Source organism: Drosophila elegans, unplaced genomic scaffold, assembly GCF_018152505.1.
Source record: "Drosophila elegans isolate 14027-0461.03 unplaced genomic scaffold, ASM1815250v1 contig_476, whole genome shotgun sequence".
Taxonomy (NCBI): Eukaryota; Metazoa; Arthropoda; class Insecta; order Diptera; family Drosophilidae; genus Drosophila; species Drosophila elegans.
The window spans coordinates 7,086,052-7,105,422 of NW_024545863.1; the positions used below are offsets into that span (position 1 = coordinate 7,086,052).

A 19,371-nucleotide genomic window follows, 5' to 3' on the forward strand; every position below is an offset into this window, starting at 1 on the left:
GCGCCTAAACAAGATTTTAGTAGTAGTTCTACTTCCATTCGATAATTATTCGATAAATTTTAAGTTTTTGTAATAGAGCTCTTTTATTAAATTCATTGTCGGAATATAGAAAATAGTTAAGAATTAATGGAAAAGTCCAGTTAGTAATGGAAAGTTCTAGTGGATTCGATACCTATCGGTAACGTTTATTTGCAATGCCACCTATCGGTAACGTTCAATTGCAGAAATTCGAGCACCATTTGTTAAATTTAAATTCCATTTAAATTTGCCGTTCGCCGCCGTCTATTCCTCGTCAAAGTCATCACCCGGAATCGGTCGTACGGGTCGTATCATCATGCGCGATTCTTTCGGTTTGGCAGTTCCGTTTCGCCAATTCAACCAAACGATTGCTGGACTCACTCTCTGGTGGACACCATGTTCTCCATTCAGATTGGACCGTGTGCAGCGGCCGAACCACCAACCTCCGCCGTAAATCTCGGCACAGTCGGGATCCCCGGAGGTCCCATGATCGCTCCGACGATCGTAGGTGCTGAAATCCAGTTGATTGTGCTGCTCCAGGGCATCTGGCAGCGAACCCCGAAATCCGCCCTTCACCAAAAGCTGATAGTTGTAGCTCTCGCTGTCCAGCCGGAACATGGGGTACTCCGCCCAATCCATCGGTTCGTGCTCCTCCTGCAACTCCACTCTCAGCTCATGATCGTCGCGATAGAGAATCTTGTGGATGAACTCGTTGCCAAACCAGAAATTCCGGGACAGATTGCCGAAACCCGCGCGATACTCATCCCAACTGCGATTGAAGTTCTCGGGGGGATCGAGGGCGCCACCTCTGTGCTGGATCACCGTCCAGGCGGGACCATCGGTGGCGAAGGCGCAGTAACGCTCGTACAAATCTCGCTGGACTTCATTTCGCTCCGGAACCAGAAACCTATAGACGCCATCCACGCGAACATTTTCATCCAGTTCATAGCAAGCCGATTTGGCAGGCTGGTAAAAGTCTAGACAGGATTACCAGGTGAGTAATCATAGTATATAAGGTAAATCAACTTACCAACTCTTGGCATGCCCTTAACTTTGGGAACATCTATTGAATCAGACCCATTAACTGACCCACTTTCCTGAGCAATATTCCCGATGATCTTTCGATCCAGTCGCCTCGACAATTCAGCCAAATGATCTTCTTTAGAGAAGGATCTGCCCGTTGGAGGCACATCCGCATGGAAAAGATGCACCACCCTGCTCAGCACACGATGCAGATTGATCTCCAAACCTCTTAGCCTAAGATCCTGCTTATCCAATGACTTTCTAATCAAGATCAGCTCCTCCAACGATTTTAAGCCAATATCAGACTTTTTCAACCGACTCAAAGTGTGAGTGCCGCCCAGGAAAACCGAAATCCATGCGAGGACAAAAACCAAAGAAAGCTTCTTTAAATAAAAAACCAAATTATCAGTCCTTTAAGGCAATCTGTTTTCCGAACTTACCACCATCTCAATACCAAGTTCAGTCACCAACTAATGAAGTCAGCTTGAAAACTTTCCCACACACATGTTGCCAAAAGTGCACCATCTGCTGATGATCCCCAATAGATCATTTCTGGCTGTCCATGCCATGTGTGTCATTTTTACGAATATATAATTCTGTATTTCTGCGGTCCTTAGTTAAACTTCACATTTCTGTTGTATTTCTTTTTAAGTTTTAACGAATGAATCTGGTTTCTAGCTTTGCGGTGAAACATACGCATTAGATGGTAAAAAACGAAATTAGAATAAACATTTTTCACGGACATAGCCGCACTAGTTTTGCTTGTGGTTTTGTTTTTTTTTTTTTTTTGTTTTTAATTGCTACAATTAGCCACTAACGTTTAAAGTAGAAATGAAAACGCCTAAGCAACTAAAATACATATACATACATTTATCGATCGATCGTTTTTCACATTTCACGGCTCTCGAATTCCTCTCTATACATTTACAGTTGATAAACTTTTGTATTAAGTTTTAATAAGAAATAAGGGCCTAAAGCCAGCTGATTAATTGTTAGGCTAGAGGCCAAGGGGTAAGCTTGATCAATTTACAGAAAATCGCTTTGTTTTGTTTAATTGTTATAACGTTTGTGTGCAGGTGCGAATACATTTCAAGTCTTCTGCTATCTGCTCCCTTGGCATTTACATGTTTATGTATGCATATATATATATATATATATATTAAATTTAAATGTGTTTGTATATATATATATTTAGATTACCTTAATATTTTATCATTAGCGCACTTTGACTTGAAGCCCAAGTGGGTTTTGTTGTTTCTGCTTAAGCGCTGACCACTTTCCGAACCGAACACACCCACCACGCCCGCACGGCTTGGTAAGTGTGTTCGATGATCTCTTTACCATGGCCGATTATTAGTTTACATGTATCAGTAACTGCTTAGCTCTATATGTTTAGCTTTTATTTACATTGAATATTTCAAGATTCGCTCCTGCTTCTGTTTGTTTGTGTATATAGTATGTATATGTTGTGTTTTGCTTATCTCTGCTTTTGTGGGTTCGTAGAACTAAATAACTTAGACGATTGCTTAGAGTAGGCAATGCTGTTGTGAGTGCAAATCAATCCGTTAAAAACAAGTTAAAATTGTTGCTCTGCGCCGGCTGATTTGTGTTGTGTGTGTGTTTTGGGGCTTAAAAAATTGACAAATCGTTTAAAAGACTTGAATCACGAAAACGAAAGTTATTTGCTTTGGGTTTGCTCTTAGATGCGTCTGCTGCGAACGCCCTCGGTCCGGGTCTTCCACTCCGGATCGTTAGGATCGTCGTCCTCGAAAGGATCATCGGCCATGTCCTCCTCGAGCGCCTCCGGATCGCCCAGATAGGCATCGATCGCCGCATCGTACAGATCTAGCTCGGCATCCGGAGTCGATTGCTCCTCATCGTCCATGGGCGCCAGATGATGCTTGGGGTAGTCGTCGTCCTCCTCCTCCATCACCATGTCCTCCTCTTCCGGCTCCGAAATTCCACTCTCCCTCGTCCCATCTGCCCCGTTTATCTTCGCTGCCGCAGGATGGCCATTGAGCTGGCCATTCAGCTTAATCTTCGTCTTGCTGCTGCGCCGACTACCGCTGCCTCCCGTGGAGCTGCTCCCATCGCAGTTCGAGGACACCGACTTGCTCTTGGCCCGCTTAGAGCCCGACATCGCATACGTCTCGGCCAGCATTTTCTGGTAGACCTCTTCGGAGAGTGGAAAAGTCAGGGGTTCGAAGACCGAAGGCATCACTGCATAGGGCTGTCCATGAAAAAAGGATTGTTTCTATTAGGCAGAGTAGATTTATATATTATTTTAAATAACTAGTTTTACTTGGTGGATAATTGAAAAGTATTATTCGGAAGAATATCGATTTTCAAAAGTTATTCAACAAGTAGTCAAGAAAAGTTATGTGAAGAAATCGGAAATCTATTATTAATTATTAAATTTCATGCATACAATTATTTTAATATTTAAAAATTACGTTTTGGTTGACTTATGACCAAGACTTTTGATTAAAACTTGGGCAAAAAATAATATAATTTAATAATAATAATTTAAATCTAAACCAACAAGTAGTTCTCAGAAGTCTTAAAAGACACACAAAATATTGCATGATTGTTTCGGCGTTTAGCCGACCCTCTTTTCGACTCACCTCCCGCAAATCGGGCGTGGTGCTGCGCCGTTCCACCTGATCCTTGAGCTTGCTGGACGTGGTCCGGCGGCGGGCTTGACGCGCCTGTCCGCCCACCAGCAGCTCGCCGCTGTCGTTGAACCCGTCCATTGGATGGGCCAGCGGCGAGGGAATGCTTTCGTTGTCGTGCCCAATGCCGCCCATGTGCGGAGCTGGCGAGGCGGGATCTGGTGTGTTGGCGCCACTCGACTCTGCGCGACTATCGATGCGTCGATTCGCACGCGATCGAGTGCTCCAGGGGAACTTGAGGAAGGTCTCGAAACGGCGGCGTTCCTCGATCAGAGCGCGCTGATGTCGCATAATGAAAGTCTCATCCGAGAGATCCTCCTCGCCTTGCTCCTCCTCCCCCTCATCATCGCGGGTTTCCGACTGCAGATCCACCACCTGACCATTGGCTTTGGGCTTAATAACCTCCTCGTCGGCAAGCTTTTCCAGCCTGGGTCGCTTGGGCAGTGGTTGTTCTGTGTCTGGGTGGGCGATTTCCAACTGCTTTTCGGCCATTTTATCATTCACATTTTTTGCGATGTTGCCGTTGAGCTTGGGCTTGATCCCCTTTTCCTTCTGCTCGTCCTCCGCTGCCTTGGGCTCATCTGTCTTGACATTGCCATTTACCAGTCCATTTCTATTATTATTTTTGTTGGTATTGTTATTGTTATTGTGCTTTGCAGTCTGTTTGTCCCTCAGGCCATTAACCTTTGGAGGCTGCACGGCCGACTGTTGTTGCGGTTGTTCTTTTGGCTGGGTGTTTGTTAGCTCCTCTGACGTTGATGCCGCACAGCCATTGCTCAGTTTACGCTCCGTTGACTCATCCGCCGAAAGTTTTGCCTTATCGTTATCACTGTCGACAATGCGCCACCTAAAAGTAAAGATAGTGGTGGTCATTTAAATGATTATTGTTTATGAGTACACCACCATTTACATTGAATACTTACTTGGGTATGGGGATCTCCTTGTAGGGAAGAATCTCCATTTTCGACTGGGCCAACATGCTGTATGGTATAACGATGTTATTGATGTCGTAGATGGGTCGAACGCGGCGCTCCGAGGTTCTGCAAAGGAAAACAAAGAAATACATTAAAAACCTTATTTAAATTCTTTTTGAATACCAAAAAACTACGCGAATTTTTTTGATTAAACTAACCAAATCCTGGTTTAAGGCAATATTTCTAAAGAACTAAGAGCATTTTTTCAAGACTCATTTTTCATGTTTGTTTACTATTTCTTTTTTTCGTTTTTTTATTTTAAGATTTCATATGCAATTTCTTTCTAATTTATTCCTGGTTTGCAAAGCTTCAACCTTATTTATAATCCATATGTGCTTACTTCTCATTTCGATGGCTGTGGGTGGGCGATGAGTTGCGGCGACTCCTGCTCTGTTCCCCCCACTGATCACCGTAGCCGTTTAGATGATGGTTGTTGATGTTGCTGCCGTGCTGTTGCTGCTGCTGTGTGGAATTGCTGCTGCTGTTGTGGGTTGCAGATTTGCGTGACTTCTTAGAGCCGCTGTGTGCCGAGATCGAGGTTGAGGAGGGACTGTGGTGGCGTGGTTGTTGGCGTTGGCGAGAGTCGGGCCACAGCGAGCTGGAATTGCTCGCTCCAGTTGGGTGTTGTGGTTGTCGTTTGCCCTTGGCCGCTGCTGCTGTTGTTGTTGCGTTTAATCCGTGATTTGAATGCGGAACAGGGACGAAACGGAGACAAAGAACGGAATGGCAAAATAAAACAATTGGTGGAGTTTTGGTCGTTGTTGTTGGTTGGTTGATTTGATTTGGTTGTTGGTTGTTTTGTGGTTGTGGTGTTGTGGAATTTCGTGTTTCGGTTGATCGATGTAAAGAAAAAGAAGAAGAAGAGATGCAAAAGATTGTTGTTGTTTTATGTTAATAACAATTATCGAATTTCGTCATGTTTACAATAATTTACTGTTGGCCACAAGTGGCGTTGTAGTAGGCGTAGTAGAAGAAGAAGTAGTAGCAGTACCAGTACCGTTTCCGCTATCCCCTCCCCCGACGCCACCGCTTTCGCTTCCGCCTGCTCCTCCTGCAGCGGCAGCCTTAACTCCGCTGCCAGCCTCCTTATTTGAGTTGTTGTTGCGCTCCTTGCGTCGTATATAACGCCGCTTGACCGCATCGCCCGACCGTCGGCTGCCCGCCTGCCCGCCGATTCCGCCGGAGGCCAGCGTCTCGCGCTCCGCCTTCCACATGGCCTTGACAATGGCCTTGGCCTGGCTGCGCATGACGCGGTACTGCCAGTCCGGCTGGCGGGCAACGGACTCCAGGTGCACCGACTGGCTGACATCTGCAAAAAATAACAAGAGAGAAACAATGTTAATTTTACGTTCAAGTAATTAAATGTACTCCAGGCATATTCTCTGGGTTTAACTTTTCCAAAAGAGCAATCTATTTTTAAGATATAATCCAAATTTCACATGCTCAGCATTATTAAAAATATTAAGAACATTTATTTTCGACTTTGTGTATATATCAATAGTATCAAAAAAGGTAATCTTAAGAAGCCTTAAAAAAGGCTTGAAACGAAAGTTATTTCTGTTATTGTATCATTTAATTGACAGTTAGCTGTCAACATAATAATTTAAAGAATTTTTGATTTTAAATAATACCAATATTTCCCTTTAAATGTTATTTATTCAATCCTTTGCAAATTTAGCTTAACAGCCAACGAAAGCTAGAGATTGAAAACAGTAGGTTATTTTCAAAAGTGAAACCCAGAAATACCATTTTCGTGGAATCTTCCACTCACCACTGGGGAAGCTGAGCACTGGATGGTAGCCAGCATCGAGCAGAGCCACCCGATTGGCCGGCATCATCGTTTCGACCAGATCACGGGGCGCTGTGGGATCTGTTCGACCCGTGCACAAGGTGCATGGCACCTGCGGCCACTGGCAGCCGCATTTGATGTTGCTGGGCCGCGCGGCCTTCTTGGAAATCGTGTGCATGTTGGTGGTCTGGAAGAGCTTGCGCTTGCGGAACTCGGAAAGCACCAATGGCCTGGCCCGACTGCAGAGATAGTCGGCTTTGGGCTCCTCCATGATCCCATTCGCAGGTGGTGGCGGCGACGGCGATGTCTTGGATGTGGCCTCCAGCTGAACCTCGCCCTTGGATTGGGTTAGCTCCACGAAGAGGTCGTTGTGCTGTCGGATCTTCATCTCCAAGTCGGCCAGCTGGGAGCAGAGCCACGACCAGCGCAAGGCTATGCCTGCCCGATCTTTCGAGTATCGCCAAACAGCGCGTCGAGTGCTGGAAAAATAGAATTGGAAAATGATTTTAATAATCAGAAACTAATGTGCTCTTATTTGAGATAGTTAACAAGAATCTCGCTATGAAAAAGAACGCATAACGCGAAACTTTTGCCGTAGTTTAATAAAATTTTAAACCAGAAATAAAGCTTTCTTTACTTAGGAAACAAGTTAGCGTCAAAGGAAAATACATTTAATAGAAAGTGTATTGTTCTTTGCATTATACAATTATTATTTGTTGACAAAACGTGGTTAAAAATCAACTAATTCAACGGGTTATCAAAATAGAGATAGTTTAAAAAATGTATTTTTGGGAGGAACTCCCATTATTCCTTTGTTTGTCTGAAACACAATCGAATTCACTGATCTATAAACTGTCAGAAGGCTACGAAGCTCAAATTCCAAAACACCCAAACGAAAGGGAAACAAATTGATTATTAAATCGCTTCCAGCATTTACAGATATAATTCAGAATTCAATAAAGCAAGATTGGCAAACTGTACTCACATGGCTAGCGGCAGCTGCTGTGAGTTGTTGTAAGTGACCATTTCGTCGGCGGACTCGCCACCAGAACTGGATTCCGTGGCGTCCGAATCGATGGCGTTCTGGACCTCTCGCAGCTCCGTGTGCAGCAAACCGGCCACATGGTTTAGCTCGCTCGTCACGTAGGTGTCGTAGCCGGGCACGATGTCATCCGCCCGCGGCGTATTTGCATCCTTTGTGGCTCCCATCGTGACTGTCGCCAATCCAGATGCTGACGAAGATGCAGATGCTGCTCCCGTTGCCAACGTAGCATCCAATTGATTCTTTCGCGGCCGCTTTCCCGGCAGCGCTGAGCTGTTGGAGCTGTTGTACCAACTGGAGGATGGGGCCAGCGTAGCTGAGCTCCCGCTGGCTGAATGGCAGATCTGCTGGTGGCGGGCAGCCGTCGCAATATGCCTGATCACGTTACTCATCTGACTGGCGGGCAGCGGATGCTTGTTCTGCTCCTCCCAGAAGGCTGCGCCCGGACGGCCGGAGACAATCGATAGGACGGTGGCCTCCTGCTCGGACAGCGTGGCACTCAACGCCGGAATGGGCGCCTTGTGGGAAGTGCGAGCGGACCACTCAAAGATGCCGACCACCTCCTCGCTGGTGTGGCGGCACATGTGACGCGCCTGCTGCTTACGCATCCTGCGCAGCATGAACTCAATCCGGCGCGAGATCAAGTAGTGCTGCTGCTCCAGCTCAGCGTGGCTCTCCTGCCAGGGCCGCTGCTCCTGCTTGATATTCACATTCGCTTGGGCAATGTTGCTACTACTGCTGGCAAGGATTTGGCTGTTGCCACTGCAGCTGGGCTTTACGTCCGGCAGCTCGGCCACATTTTCAGGAGCTGCCGCAGGCAACGGAGCCACCGGTGTCGACTCTTCCCACACATCGTCGAAGAACTCGCAGATGGTATCCGGATTGACATGGCCGCCATCGAATGTCTTCAACGCCTTAAGCACCTCCTCGATGTCCTGATCCTCTAGTACAGCGCCGGCGGCTCCGTCTTTAAGAAAATTAATGGAACTGGTAGTGCTTTGCGGTGTCATCTGATGCAGTGGCTGCTGCTGGGTTCGCGTCGACTGGGGAGAATCCAACTGGGCACTGAGTGGCGGCTGCTGCGGCCTGCTTGGCGTGACGGGATGTGGAACAGGAGGCGGAGGCGCAGACTCCTCGGCCATAGCACTGGCATTGCCATCCAGCTGACTGAGGCGCTCTGAAACAGCAAGCCATGAAAACATTAAGCTGGGTCATTTCATTTGGAGTAACGTTGTAAACTTACCCTCTATGTTATCCGTTTCTATCTTTGGCAGCTCCACCGCTGAGGATACGGAGGTATCTCCTGACAAACCGCTTCCGGAATTCGCAGAACTGGTGGCCACTGCCAAAACCGAGGCAGGCGTGGACGGTTCTTTACCCAGACTCACATCCGGCAGGGTTTTCCTTAGGCAAATCTCTGCGGAGATCGTCTCCTCAAAGTTGATGGTCAGATCTGCTAGCAGCTGGGCCGTGGAATTGTCCTTGGGCGTGGAGCTGTTGCTGGAGGAGGTGCTGTTGCTACTGTTGTTGTTGTTGTTGTGCTCCACGGTAGAGGTGGAGGCCACCGCAGCATCCGTCGTGGAATTGGGATTACTGCTGCTGCTGCTGCTGCTGTGTGGAGTGGGGGCGGTGCTTATCCCCATTGGATCATTACAGGCTTTAACGCTGATGGACTTCCGTTTGTTATTGCTTGCTGGCGAGGATCGCTGCTGCGGGGAGGCAGCCACTGAGGCCGCCGCCGCAGACGAACGGGTGACCCGCGTGGTGGCCGTGGCTGGCGTGGGCGTCGCCGGCTTCTTGGCCACTCCGGCCGCTACTCCTCCAATTCCTCCGCTTTCCGAGGAGCTGCGGGCCGAGGGCGAGGCTGTGCTGGTTAGCTTCTCCTTGGGACTTAGTGGCTCGGCTGTGAGCGCTGGGGCCATCGTTTTGATGCTAATGCGGCGGCCGACTGCTGCGGCATTTGGTCCGCTCGATTGCTGCGGTTCTCGATGCTAATCCTGTTCAAGATTTGAAAACACGGGCTATTATTTCGACAAAGCGACAGGCAAATCAACTTTTTGAAGAAAAATGCTAGGCTCACTATTTGGTTTTTGAAAAGCCCCCAACAGAATACTGCGTTATCGGGTAAAAGCCGTTTATATACATTTTTGTATATTTTTTTTATCTCAGTTAAAACGCCCGCCTCCCAAAGAAATCGTTTTTTTTTTTTGTCTTTTCCGGCGTGTTATGTACATATGCTATATGTACACACACACACATAGCGACGCGCTGGCCAACGGGAGAGGCAATAAGAGCGAGAGAGAGGTCAGAACGCGCGCTATTGCACACTATGATGCGCAATAAAAAAAACTGTATAGAACCCGCACACACAGACGCACAGACAGACAGACTACTTTACATACTGACGAAATCATTGCGGTTGCTCTCGAAAATCAAAATTTTTCAAGATTTTGCATCATCTGCTGGCGGGAAATTGCCGCCCAGGTCTCCATGTCTTTATGTAATTTTCTTTACTAAGATTTTCCACCACAATTAGCTCTATCAATCGGAAACTCGCGCCTTTACATACATACATACATACACACACACACACACACACACACACACACGCACGTGCAACTGTGTGCTCCACTATTTTCAGTTATTTACACAATCGCATTTATTGTATTCCACATGTCTTAATTAATTCGGATCAAATTCAAATCGGATTTATGTATTCTCTACTCAATATTTTGCAGAATCTAGCGAAAATGGGAGTAAGGAAACGTTTTCAGCGCGAAAGTATTCACTAACACATGCACACACACCGATGGCAGGCAGCACGCAAGAATTTGTAAATTGCTTAAAAATTAGGTATATTTTTTTAGTTATACGCACAATTTCGGCCGATCCGCAAAAGTGCCCTCGCACAATTGGCAAAAATAATTTTGCTTACACAATGGCGTGACTCGCACGGGGGAATTATTACGGTACGGTTCTCTTCACGGATTTTTTTCCTCATTTATTTTTTTCATTGCTTTGCCAAAACGACGTGTATCGAAGCTGTACGCGTTTCTGTGCCAGACCAAAGTACGATGCCACTACGATGGCTGTCTCTCTCTGACACATGCGCCGCCTATGGCGGTGGCGCGGCGCAGGGCCCAGTGTGCGAGCGGGACAACTATTTAGTTGGGATGTGGTAAATTTATCGATATTTTTACGAAAAAATATTCATACTGTGATTTTTAATTTTTTCTATCGATATGTTTTTTGATATAATTTGTTATTTGCTCTGAATAAATGGAAAATTCCATTAATTCCAGCATTAAGAAATTGTACTTGCTAGAAATAGGTGATCTTAGAAACATAGAAATTTAAATAATAAGTTCAAAACTAGTGGGCATACTTAATTTCAGCGGCGGGGCAAACACAAAATGCAAGTCTGCGCCGTTCCCGAGTTTTGTTTATGTTTTGAACTATGTACATATATTTGGTGTGGTACTTTTTAGGGTTTTTTTTTTTTAAATAAAGCCTCCATTTGCTTGAAAACTGTTCTAACGTCTAATATCGAAACTATTAAAAGTATATGCATTGATTTCCCGCGCTGGTGTGAACTCTGCCTTGGAGATCTTCGAACTGGGACTTCCTTTGGTCTGGAGCCAATGTTTCCTGCAATGTATTGTGGATGATGAATAGTTTCTGCCAAAAGCCGGCGGCATTAGTATTACATTTCATTAAGCTCCGCCAGGGGAGCCTCCAATTGTCCTTTGACCGTTCCATCCTGTGTATTCATACACCAGCCTTTGACACCCAAGTTATTCGCCGCCTTTTCGGTGTACTAGATCAAAAGGGGGATATCTTTGATAATGGATATAAAAATCCGGGCACCTACCTTGCGAAAAAATACACCTGCAATGGTTGAAAAAGAGTTAGATAAATCAGATCACTGGTGAACGACAAAATACCTTGCACTCGTCCAAACACCTCGAAATTGCAGGCGAACAACTGCTTGACAACTTCAGATCCTGCCATTATGTCGTCGGGATCTAGTTTTCGAAGCTCCTCTGAACTACCAGAGCCTGGCAATATCAATAAACACAATAAACCCAAAGATCTGCCAACCAAAATAGAATTATAAAATATGGCCATGGTGACCGTAGCCAGGGCGATAACACATACCAGGGCGGGTAAAAAAAATACCAAAATATGCATATCGTGTGCATCGATATATATCGATGCTAGCTGAAGTTAACCGTTGCTTTTTGACGACGGGTCGCCATTGCGCGTAGTTTGGAATTTGTAAATATATAAGAAAGAACTCTAAGTCCGGTAAGTATTCCCATTCTAATTTAAGCTGTGTACCAAATAGTGCATCCATTACGTGCAACTAGCATTTCAGTGCTGGCTAAGAGGCAGCAATGGTGGGGGCAAAAAAACGAGCTGGCGGGCAGCTTGAGGGCTCAGTTCAAGCAAAAGCGCCAAAGCAAAGTACAGTTGACGAAAATCAGAAGAGTCAAATCCCTATCGAAAAAGTGGAAGGGGCTACAAAATTCAAAATTCCGGGAAATCCTGCGCCACACGTAAAGGTTGCTAAAATCGGGGCGCCAAACAAACACCAACCCTCTGAGCCTCCAAAAAATAAAACGTCAAATGGGGCTCCGAAACCTCCGCCCCCCTCCTCCGCGGAGAAACCCAAAGGCAACTCGGGAAAAACAACGCCCCCCGTCTCCGTGGAGGCAACGAAAAAGAAGATGAAAAAATCGCCCAAAAGCCCGGAAAAATTGTGGAAAGCTATTCAGAATTTGTCGCCCGGTACCGGAATAATACTTGATAGCTTCATGAAGGAACACAACGATTTGCTCAAAAAGCTTAAAAAGAACGACATGATCATTGCTAAAAAAATGCGAGCCCATGCGGTTGAATCTTTAAACAAAAAATCCGAAAATATAAACCTAACGAAAATGTAAGACTTGCCATTTTTGTAAAGTTCCGACTTTCAGTGAATACTTTCTTTCAGGTTGGGCAAAGCGGAGCAGGATTTGACCTTTTTGAAGAGGGAACTTGTCGAGCAGCAAGAAAAGAATGCAGAGAATTTTAATAAGTATAAAAAAGTCAACAAAGAGTATATAAATTGCGAGAAAAACTACGAAAAGGAACTGAAGATCATTAAAGCGTGTGTGGAGAAGCAAAATGCCGAGCTTAAAGCCTATCAAACTCAAGTTGCTGCACAGGATTGCGAGGTAAGGTAATCCTCAAAATCGAAACCTTCTCCACAAAAGCTATTTTTTTCAGCTGAAGAATTTACAGCAAACCAATCGCGAACTGGCTGCTGTCGTCGGCGAAAATCAGATTGAACTGGAACATGTCCAAGCGGCTAACACTGAGATGGTGGAGTACAATAATGAAGTAACAAGGGAGTTCGAAGGCCTTCAGCTAAAATGTGAAGCTATGACTGAACAAATAGAACTTTGCGAGGTAATAAATAAAATCCAGAAGTATTTCCACGTTTTCATAGCCAACCAGAATACATTCGTATCCCACCCAAACAAAAGATTTTTTCAAACAAACTAAACTATTGTTACTATTTTTGTGGCTTGAAAATAAGGTCTTAGGACTACAGTTTTTGACCTTTCGGTTTAGAAATTAAACAAAAAAGTAAAGGGGCTTATTATATAGTATTAATACTTATACGTTAAAACGTTCTGTAGTTTATTTTTAAGACACACCGATCAAAACAAAACTTTTTTTTTTTGGGTGTGACTATTCCGACCATATTTTTCTTTCAGGCAACGATTTCACAGCTGGCGACCGAGATCAATGAAAAGAATATGACCTGCGTCGAACTTGAAGAGCGCATTAGACAGCTCCCAATAGAAAACAATAAGGTTTTATCAAAACTCCAAAATGATTTAGAAATCAGCAAAATAAGCTGCCTGGAGCACCAACGGTTGACTGATCAAGCCTCAAAAGAGCTTGAACTAGCCCAAAATGAGATAAACACTTTCAAAACCCTTTTGGAGGAAAGGGATAGAAGCATTGTCACTCTCCAGGACGAACTTAAAGAAATAAAGGCAAAACTGGGCGAGCAGGTTGATATCAACGAAAATTGTGATCAAGAATTATTTGAATTGAAGTTGAAACACTCACAAGAACTAGATAAACAAGCGAGTGCTCACGAGGTAGGTTGAAAAATACATACATATATATAATTTTACTTCCCTTATCTTTGATTATTACATCTTCTATTAGATCGCTCTTTCGGAGCTGAAAGGCTTATTGGACAAGGGGACACTTGAATTTACGCAGCTGAAGAACAATTTTGAAGAAGTACAAAAAGAAAATCTTCTTAAGGTCTCCGAACTTCAAGGAAAGCTTAATGAAATGGAGTTGCAGCGTACCAAGCATGAGGAGATGATCGAAAGTCTTTCCAAAGAGCTTCAAATGAAAACTAGTAGCTATGAGGAAGAACTGAAGAAACAGCACCAACAACTAACTAATCAAATCGAGGTTATGACATCTCAATTTAAGGTAGAAAGTCTCCGCAATGCAGATGAAATTCAAACACTTAAAGCTGCGCTCGTTCAAAATGATTCATTGCTGAAAGCTGAGCAAAAGAACTTGCAAAAATTGTTGGCTGATCATGACAGCCTTGGGATTTTATTTGCCAAGCTAAAGGATGAAAAGGAGAAAGTCACCAATGAATTATCGGCAGCTAAGTTAAAATTCACCCAAGAGCTGAAGTCCCAGGAGGATAACCTAATGGTAACTTACAATATGGGAAGTCTTGGTGGATAGATAATATTATATTTTAATATATGCAATAGGAAAAGGTATCCGAAATGCAGATGGAAATAAATAACAAAGAAACCGAAATGTTTGAATTGGAACGCCAGAAAAACGTAAGTCTATTTATTTTATTACTTGGCTTAAAACAAACATTTAGTAACAAGTATGCATATCGATAGAGTGAAATGGCCGTACTTCAATTCAAAATGAATCGAATCAACAGCGTAATCGACCAACCAGTTCACAATGTGTCTACATCATTACCGGGTTCTAAACTCCAAGACTCCAAAACGGTGAAACCGAAAAAGGCGCATCGTTTGCTGAGCTCTTCGAAAAAATTAAGTGCTGGTCAACCAAAGACTACTACCGTACACTCTGCAGACGAGGATGGGCAGCCTGTAGGTATTCGTTAATTGATGTGAAAATTACAAAACTGATAATCGTAATTTGATTTTTGTTACAGCTTGCCAGCACCAATTTAACTGGCAAAACAGCTCACAATTTAGCTCCATTATTATCGGATCCAAAACCACAGGAAACCCCAGGAACATCCAAAACACAAAGCACACAAAAAAAGGTGCAGCCAGAAGTTTCCGATGACTTGACGAGCTCTACAAAATATCGTTATGGTCGTCATCAACGGATTAACAGAATACATTTGTCATCTGACTTTGAAAGCGAGGATGAGCTGCCGGTAAATACCTAAGATTGATCGCGAATTACACAAATAATCGTAATTTACTTGTTACAGGTTCTAAGCTACAAACAACACAAGCTGTCTGCTGTGGTAAAACCGCAACAAGAAGATATGTTCGACACTTCGAAGGAATAATTAAGCAAATTACTAAGTTCTGAAATCTAATTTCATTTTGTTGTCTATCCATTTAATTAAGACATGAAAATAAGAATACTGAGTTAGGAACATAATTCAGTTCTTTCTTTATCATTCATAAACTACAAATAAGAATACTGAGTTAGGAACATAATTCAGTTCTTTCTTTATCATACATAAACTACAAATAAGAATACTGTGTTAGGAACATAATTCAGTTCTTTCTTTATCATACATAAACTACAAATAAGAATACTGAGTTAGGAACATAATTCAGTTCTTTCTTTATCATATATAAACTACATGAATTCTTTTAATACTTGTGTGAATAGAGCAAGTTTTTTAAGCAAAGAATTTGTTTTCCATTGTGTTATCTTAATTTTAAGAACATTACGTTACGTCACGTTAAAAAGACTACGAAATGAATTCCCTTACGTTTAATAAGAATAACAAAATAAAATTAATAAACTATTTAAACTATATACTTATTTAAAATGAATTTCGTATTTTATTCGTTCAAATGGAATTCCAGCTTAAACTCTGCATGGCATTACTTCCATTAAGAACATTAACCACTAAACAGATTTTGAAAGGTTACCAAAAGTAAAAACAAATAAAAATAACGCGGAATATTCCTCTTCTAGGATTTGATAACCCTAATCAGGCGGTCCACATCAGCAGCATCGACAACGGCATCTGCCTGGATGCCGGCATCCTCCATCGCCTTTCCGGTTCCACTGCCAACGGCTATCAACTTTCGATCCTTGAGCGATACGTTAAAACTTTCAAAAAACTCCAAGGCACTTCGTACGCTGGAGGGCCCAAAGAAGACCAACGTCTCCATTCGCTTTAACTTGAGGGCATGGCGCATCTGATTGACAAACTCTGGATGCGACCGACTCTCGTACACCTCGCAGGCGTCCACCCGGAACCCCTGGGCCACTAGCCGCAGTCGCAGTGTGTGACCAACGCCATTGCCACAGGGCATGAGCAGCGGAAGATCCCTCTTGGGTCCGAAAGTCTCCACGATCAAGTCGCACAAATTGTTTGCATTCACTGCATGATCGCCCAAAGTCCGCAGATTCTGCAATGTGAACCAAGCGGAGCTGTGGGTGTTCTTCCCCAGAGCGTAATTGTGCAAGGGTCGCCAGCAACTGGGCAAAGGCGCCTTGTCGAGCGCCTCGTTCACCGCCTGTACACATCGGGGAGCGGCAAATATTATTCCGGCATATCTATGGGGCTCCTGCAGCTTCGCGTGCAACTGCTTTAGATTCTTAAACACATAATGCGAGGGAGCAATGAAAATGGGATCCAGATTATGGTTGCGTAATGCCGGTCCGTAAAAATCATCGGAAGATGGGGCTTTCAGCAAGATAACTGGACGCTTATTACGCTCTCCCATAATAAAAATATAATTTATTCGGATAATATGGAAAATTTATTTTTTGTTTCTTGCGATCGATTTTTAGGGAGAGTATCGGAATTGAACAGATAGTGCTTGAAAATTTTCTCCGCGCTTATTAGGAAAAGTTGTTTTAAAATGTGGCTAGATGATTAGAACAAGTCTGTTTTATTTGTACCTTTTTCTTTTAGACTAATAGGGATTTAAAATAATTTGGGATTACATAAAATTAATACCAGAATTTATCTCATTGATCTCCAAAAAATATCTTAAACTTTCACATACATCCAAATTATTTCAATATTTTATTCAAATCCCTTCTCATCCCAACAATAAGTCTCCAAGTACTTTCTGGAATGTTATCACAAGCATTTGCATCGCAATCATATATAATTTGTATACATTTATATGGAAAACAAGTGAGTTATAGACATAAACCAAGCAATCGTAAAAATAGCAAGTACAACAAATATAATTAAATCCGACTAGACAGCTCCCATTTGGAGGATGGGAGTGAATAGTTTGTAGGCCTTCTCGATGAACTGAACGGCCGATAGCATTTCGGAGAAGAATGTGCTAACCCGGGCTTTGGACTCTTCCGGTTCTGGTTTGCTGCTCAGGACGGCAGCGAATCGGTGACTGAGTCCTTGCAGGTGCCTATTGAACTGCTGGCAGAGATTAACGACGCCGTCAACCTCGTTGGCAGTGCTGTGATGCGGTTTTACTAGCAGCAGCTCGGCGATCTTGTGCAGCTTACACATCTCCAGGGCACACGCTTCGCTCAGAGCATGGATGCTCTTGGCATACGCCTGCTCCAGATCGCCAGAGGAGGCCTCCTCGGAGTTGAGCCAGTCGAGTGACTGCGTCCAGTGTCTGCAAAAGGGGTTTTTGGGAATAACTAGCATAATTTCTGTGGACTTAAACCATTTCCGGTTGAAACAAATTGAGTATTTCGATACATTTTAAGCAATATGGAGCTTTAACTTTTGAAAAAGATAAGATTTAGACACAGAATAATACCCACTTGGCTATATCCTCAAACTGAATCCCCAGCTCTGCATCCTTAATGGTGTCCGCCAATCTCTCGTTCAGCTCCTGCGGCTCATAGTCTCCCTCGCTCTCCACATCCAGATCCTCCATGTCGAGCAGCTCCTTCACCTCGTTGATGGTCTCCTGCAGTTCGGCCAGGGCATTGCCACTGACCGCATCCAGAAGGTTGTCCAGCTTGAGGCGTGACTCCTTGGACAGGATTTCCAGGGCCTCGAAGTGCACCAGGCCGCAGTAGTTCTCGAAGAGGACCTCGAAGCGCAGCTGCGCCTTCTGCTTCTCCAGCTGCAGTTGCTGCAGGGACAGTTCCATTTGGTCGGCATCCTTTTTCGCCTCCAGCAGAACCGCACTCAGATTGGGTGCGTTGGCGTCCAGGCCGAGGAGCTTTCGCTTGTTCATGAGCTTGGGATCGTTGTCCTGCAGAATGGTCATGGTCTTTTTGCCAATGCCTTCGAGTGTGTCCAGTCCGGTGTTGAGCACCTTGGAGCCCAGATTAGTGACGAAACCCAGGCCAAAGGCGGGCGAGGATTCGTTTTCATCTTCGTGGTGTTCCTCTGCCGCTTTATCCTTTTCCGGTGCGGGCTCTTTGGCAGCTATTTCCGCCTTTTCAGCCACATTGATGCGAGCCAGCTCCTCGGGATCGGGCACTCCTATGATTTGATTAAGACCCTGGTTTACTTGAGTGGTTATGGTGCCCAATCCTTCGGTGGCGGTGCTCAGCACGGAGCTCAGTTTCCCGCCCCAAAGACCCCAGGATGATGAGGCGGAGGCTGCGGTTGGTGGAACTGCTGAAGTTTCCTGCTTTTCCCGAGTTTCCAGCGCTGCTTTTGCGTCGTTTATGCTCGCGACTTTCTCCTCCTGCTGCTGCTCCTTCTCCACGTGGACAAACTTGTCCTCGTCGTCGCCCCAGTCGTCCCAATTGTCGTCCTCGTCGCTCTGAGCCCAGTCGTTGCCGCTCCCATCATCCTTTTTCGGGTTTTTGGACATTGTTTGCTCTGGACTGTCTGCTCCACGTAGAATTTTTGCATTTGCTTACTGCAGCTGCCAACTCGCTGCGGAAAAACAGCTGCTAGTCAGGCTGCCAACTCGTTACACAAGTGATTACATCGGCGCGGTTTTGTTATCGGTATTTGAATATTACGTTTGCATTGTTTATAAAGTTTATGCAAAAGTTGAAAGTAAATATTTATTAATAATTAAAAGCAAAAGATAACTTAAAATAATATTTCAATAAGGAAAGTTTTTTTATTTTTATATAATTGAACTTTGTGATTTTTGACAATGTAAGTTTCAGGTATATTAAATTTACATTGTGTAGATAATTTAAGATTTTCCTACAGTTGTAAAGAAAAGTGCCTAATTTGATAAAATAATTAAATTAATTAATGTAAGGCTCAATTAAATTTTTTTTTTCAAATAGATTGTGTTTATTAAAAAGAAAATTTTAAATAAGTTTAGAAACAAGCACTGGAATTATTAATTTAAAATAGAAAATCATTTAATTTTTTACTTTGTACATTGCAAATTGTAAAGGGAAGTGCCTAATTTGATGAAATAATTAAATTAATTAAGGTAAGGCTCAATCAATTTTTTTTTTCAAATATATTGTGTTTATTACACAGAAAATTTGAAATAAGATAAGAAACAAGCACTGGAATGATTAATTTAAAACAAAAACTTTATTATGTTGTACTTTGTACATTGCAAATATGTGTAAAACATAGTCGTGGGTAACCATGGCATCAATTGGCTTTTGCTCCTATTAGGAAACCATAAATAATTCGTGCTGCTGTCCAAATTCCTTCGC

At 43.8% G+C, this 19,371-nt stretch overlaps 6 protein-coding genes across 17 annotated transcripts; 1 reads left to right on the forward strand and 5 right to left on the reverse strand.

The window, feature by feature from the left end:
- Positions 1–57: 57 nt before the first annotated feature.
- Positions 58–1,498, reverse strand: LOC108140570 (techylectin-5B). Its single transcript, XM_017263441.2, has 3 exons — positions 1,482–1,498; positions 1,049–1,424; positions 58–995 (listed from the first exon to the last, which is right to left on the reverse strand). Exons 1-3 carry the CDS (start codon positions 1,485–1,487, stop codon positions 283–285), a joined length of 1,095 nt encoding a protein of 364 aa, XP_017118930.1. The 5' UTR covers positions 1,488–1,498; the 3' UTR covers positions 58–282.
- LOC108140569 (uncharacterized protein PFB0145c) lies at positions 926–15,540 on the forward strand. 4 transcript variants are annotated; one of them, XM_017263436.2, is made up of 10 exons: positions 11,702–11,826; positions 11,889–12,460; positions 12,515–12,737; positions 12,790–12,972; positions 13,284–13,676; positions 13,747–14,259; positions 14,322–14,396; positions 14,463–14,681; positions 14,747–14,977; positions 15,035–15,540. In XM_017263436.2, exons 2-10 carry the CDS (start codon positions 11,916–11,918, stop codon positions 15,113–15,115), a joined length of 2,463 nt encoding a protein of 820 aa, XP_017118925.1. In that variant the 5' UTR covers positions 11,702–11,826; positions 11,889–11,915; the 3' UTR covers positions 15,116–15,540. The 4 variants fall into 4 exon arrangements, with proteins under 4 accessions (XP_017118929.1, XP_017118925.1, XP_017118926.1 ...); XM_017263437.2 differs by having other exon boundaries at positions 11,702–12,460; XM_017263440.2 differs by lacking the exons at positions 11,702–11,826; positions 11,889–12,460; positions 12,515–12,737; positions 12,790–12,972 and adding an exon at positions 926–1,012 and having other exon boundaries at positions 15,035–15,539.
- LOC108140567 (cell wall protein DAN4) lies at positions 1,815–10,626 on the reverse strand. Of its 9 annotated transcripts, none has more exons than XM_017263428.2 (9): positions 10,454–10,618; positions 8,762–9,515; positions 7,462–8,695; positions 6,459–6,955; positions 5,622–5,996; positions 5,028–5,343; positions 4,637–4,753; positions 3,666–4,560; positions 1,815–3,271 (listed from the first exon to the last, which is right to left on the reverse strand). In XM_017263428.2, the coding sequence occupies exons 2-9, from the start codon at positions 9,438–9,440 to the stop codon at positions 2,741–2,743; spliced, it is 4,644 nt and encodes a 1,547-aa protein (XP_017118917.1). In that variant the 5' UTR covers positions 9,441–9,515; positions 10,454–10,618; the 3' UTR covers positions 1,815–2,740. The 9 variants fall into 9 exon arrangements, with proteins under 9 accessions (XP_017118917.1, XP_017118918.1, XP_017118922.1 ...); XM_017263429.2 differs by having other exon boundaries at positions 5,028–5,340; positions 10,396–10,618; XM_017263433.2 differs by having other exon boundaries at positions 5,028–5,340; positions 5,685–5,996; positions 10,396–10,617.
- Positions 10,901–11,623, reverse strand: LOC108140571 (acylphosphatase-2). Its single transcript, XM_017263442.2, has 4 exons — positions 11,463–11,623; positions 11,390–11,406; positions 11,226–11,335; positions 10,901–11,166 (listed from the first exon to the last, which is right to left on the reverse strand). Exons 1-4 carry the CDS (start codon positions 11,527–11,529, stop codon positions 11,052–11,054), a joined length of 309 nt encoding a protein of 102 aa, XP_017118931.2. The 5' UTR covers positions 11,530–11,623; the 3' UTR covers positions 10,901–11,051.
- A 60-nt stretch (positions 15,541–15,600) lies between the features above and the next one.
- Positions 15,601–16,677, reverse strand: LOC108140770 (uroporphyrinogen-III synthase). Its single transcript, XM_017263758.2, has one exon. It carries the CDS (start codon positions 16,515–16,517, stop codon positions 15,756–15,758), a length of 762 nt encoding a protein of 253 aa, XP_017119247.1. The 5' UTR covers positions 16,518–16,677; the 3' UTR covers positions 15,601–15,755.
- Positions 16,678–16,907: 230 nt separating this feature from the next.
- LOC108140769 (protein FAM114A2) lies at positions 16,908–18,616 on the reverse strand. Its single transcript, XM_017263757.2, has 2 exons — positions 17,542–18,616; positions 16,908–17,390 (listed from the first exon to the last, which is right to left on the reverse strand). Exons 1-2 carry the CDS (start codon positions 18,549–18,551, stop codon positions 17,003–17,005), a joined length of 1,398 nt encoding a protein of 465 aa, XP_017119246.1. The 5' UTR covers positions 18,552–18,616; the 3' UTR covers positions 16,908–17,002.
- Between the last annotated feature and the right edge of the window lie 755 nt (positions 18,617–19,371).

What these genes read in the sequence shown, in the direction of transcription:
- LOC108140569 (XM_017263437.2), top strand. Translation starts at nt 11,916, where the DNA reads ATGGTGGGGGCAAAAAAACGAGCTGGCGGGCAGCTTGAGGGCTCAGTT. An exon ending in AACAAGCGAGTGCTCACGAG is followed by an intron (nt 13,677 to 13,746) that starts GTAGGTTGAAAA and finishes ATCTTCTATTAG; the next exon opens with ATCGCTCTTTCGGAGCTGAA. An exon ending in AATTGGAACGCCAGAAAAAC is followed by an intron (nt 14,397 to 14,462) that starts GTAAGTCTATTT and finishes GCATATCGATAG; the next exon opens with AGTGAAATGGCCGTACTTCA.
- LOC108140571 (XM_017263442.2), bottom strand. Translation starts at nt 11,529, where the DNA reads ATGGCAGGATCTGAAGTTGTCAAGCAGTTGTTCGCCTGCAATTTCGAG. An exon ending in CTGGCGGAGCTTAATGAAAT is followed by an intron (nt 11,167 to 11,225) that starts GTAATACTAATG and finishes AATACATTGCAG; the next exon opens with GAAACATTGGCTCCAGACCA.
- LOC108140570 (XM_017263441.2), bottom strand. An exon ending in TAAGGGCATGCCAAGAGTTG is followed by an intron (nt 996 to 1,048) that starts GTAAGTTGATTT and finishes AATCCTGTCTAG; the next exon opens with ACTTTTACCAGCCTGCCAAA.
- LOC108140567 (XM_017263428.2), bottom strand. Translation starts at nt 9,440, where the DNA reads ATGGCCCCAGCGCTCACAGCCGAGCCACTAAGTCCCAAGGAGAAGCTA. An exon ending in CAGCAGCTGCCGCTAGCCAT is followed by an intron (nt 6,956 to 7,461) that starts GTGAGTACAGTT and finishes CTATTTTTCCAG; the next exon opens with CACTCGACGCGCTGTTTGGC. An exon ending in CCACGCCCGATTTGCGGGAG is followed by an intron (nt 3,272 to 3,665) that starts GTGAGTCGAAAA and finishes TTTCATGGACAG; the next exon opens with CCCTATGCAGTGATGCCTTC.
- LOC108140769 (XM_017263757.2), bottom strand. Translation starts at nt 18,551, where the DNA reads ATGTCCAAAAACCCGAAAAAGGATGATGGGAGCGGCAACGACTGGGCT. An exon ending in CAGTTTGAGGATATAGCCAA is followed by an intron (nt 17,391 to 17,541) that starts GTGGGTATTATT and finishes CCCCTTTTGCAG; the next exon opens with ACACTGGACGCAGTCACTCG.
- LOC108140770 (XM_017263758.2), bottom strand. Translation starts at nt 16,517, where the DNA reads ATGGGAGAGCGTAATAAGCGTCCAGTTATCTTGCTGAAAGCCCCATCT.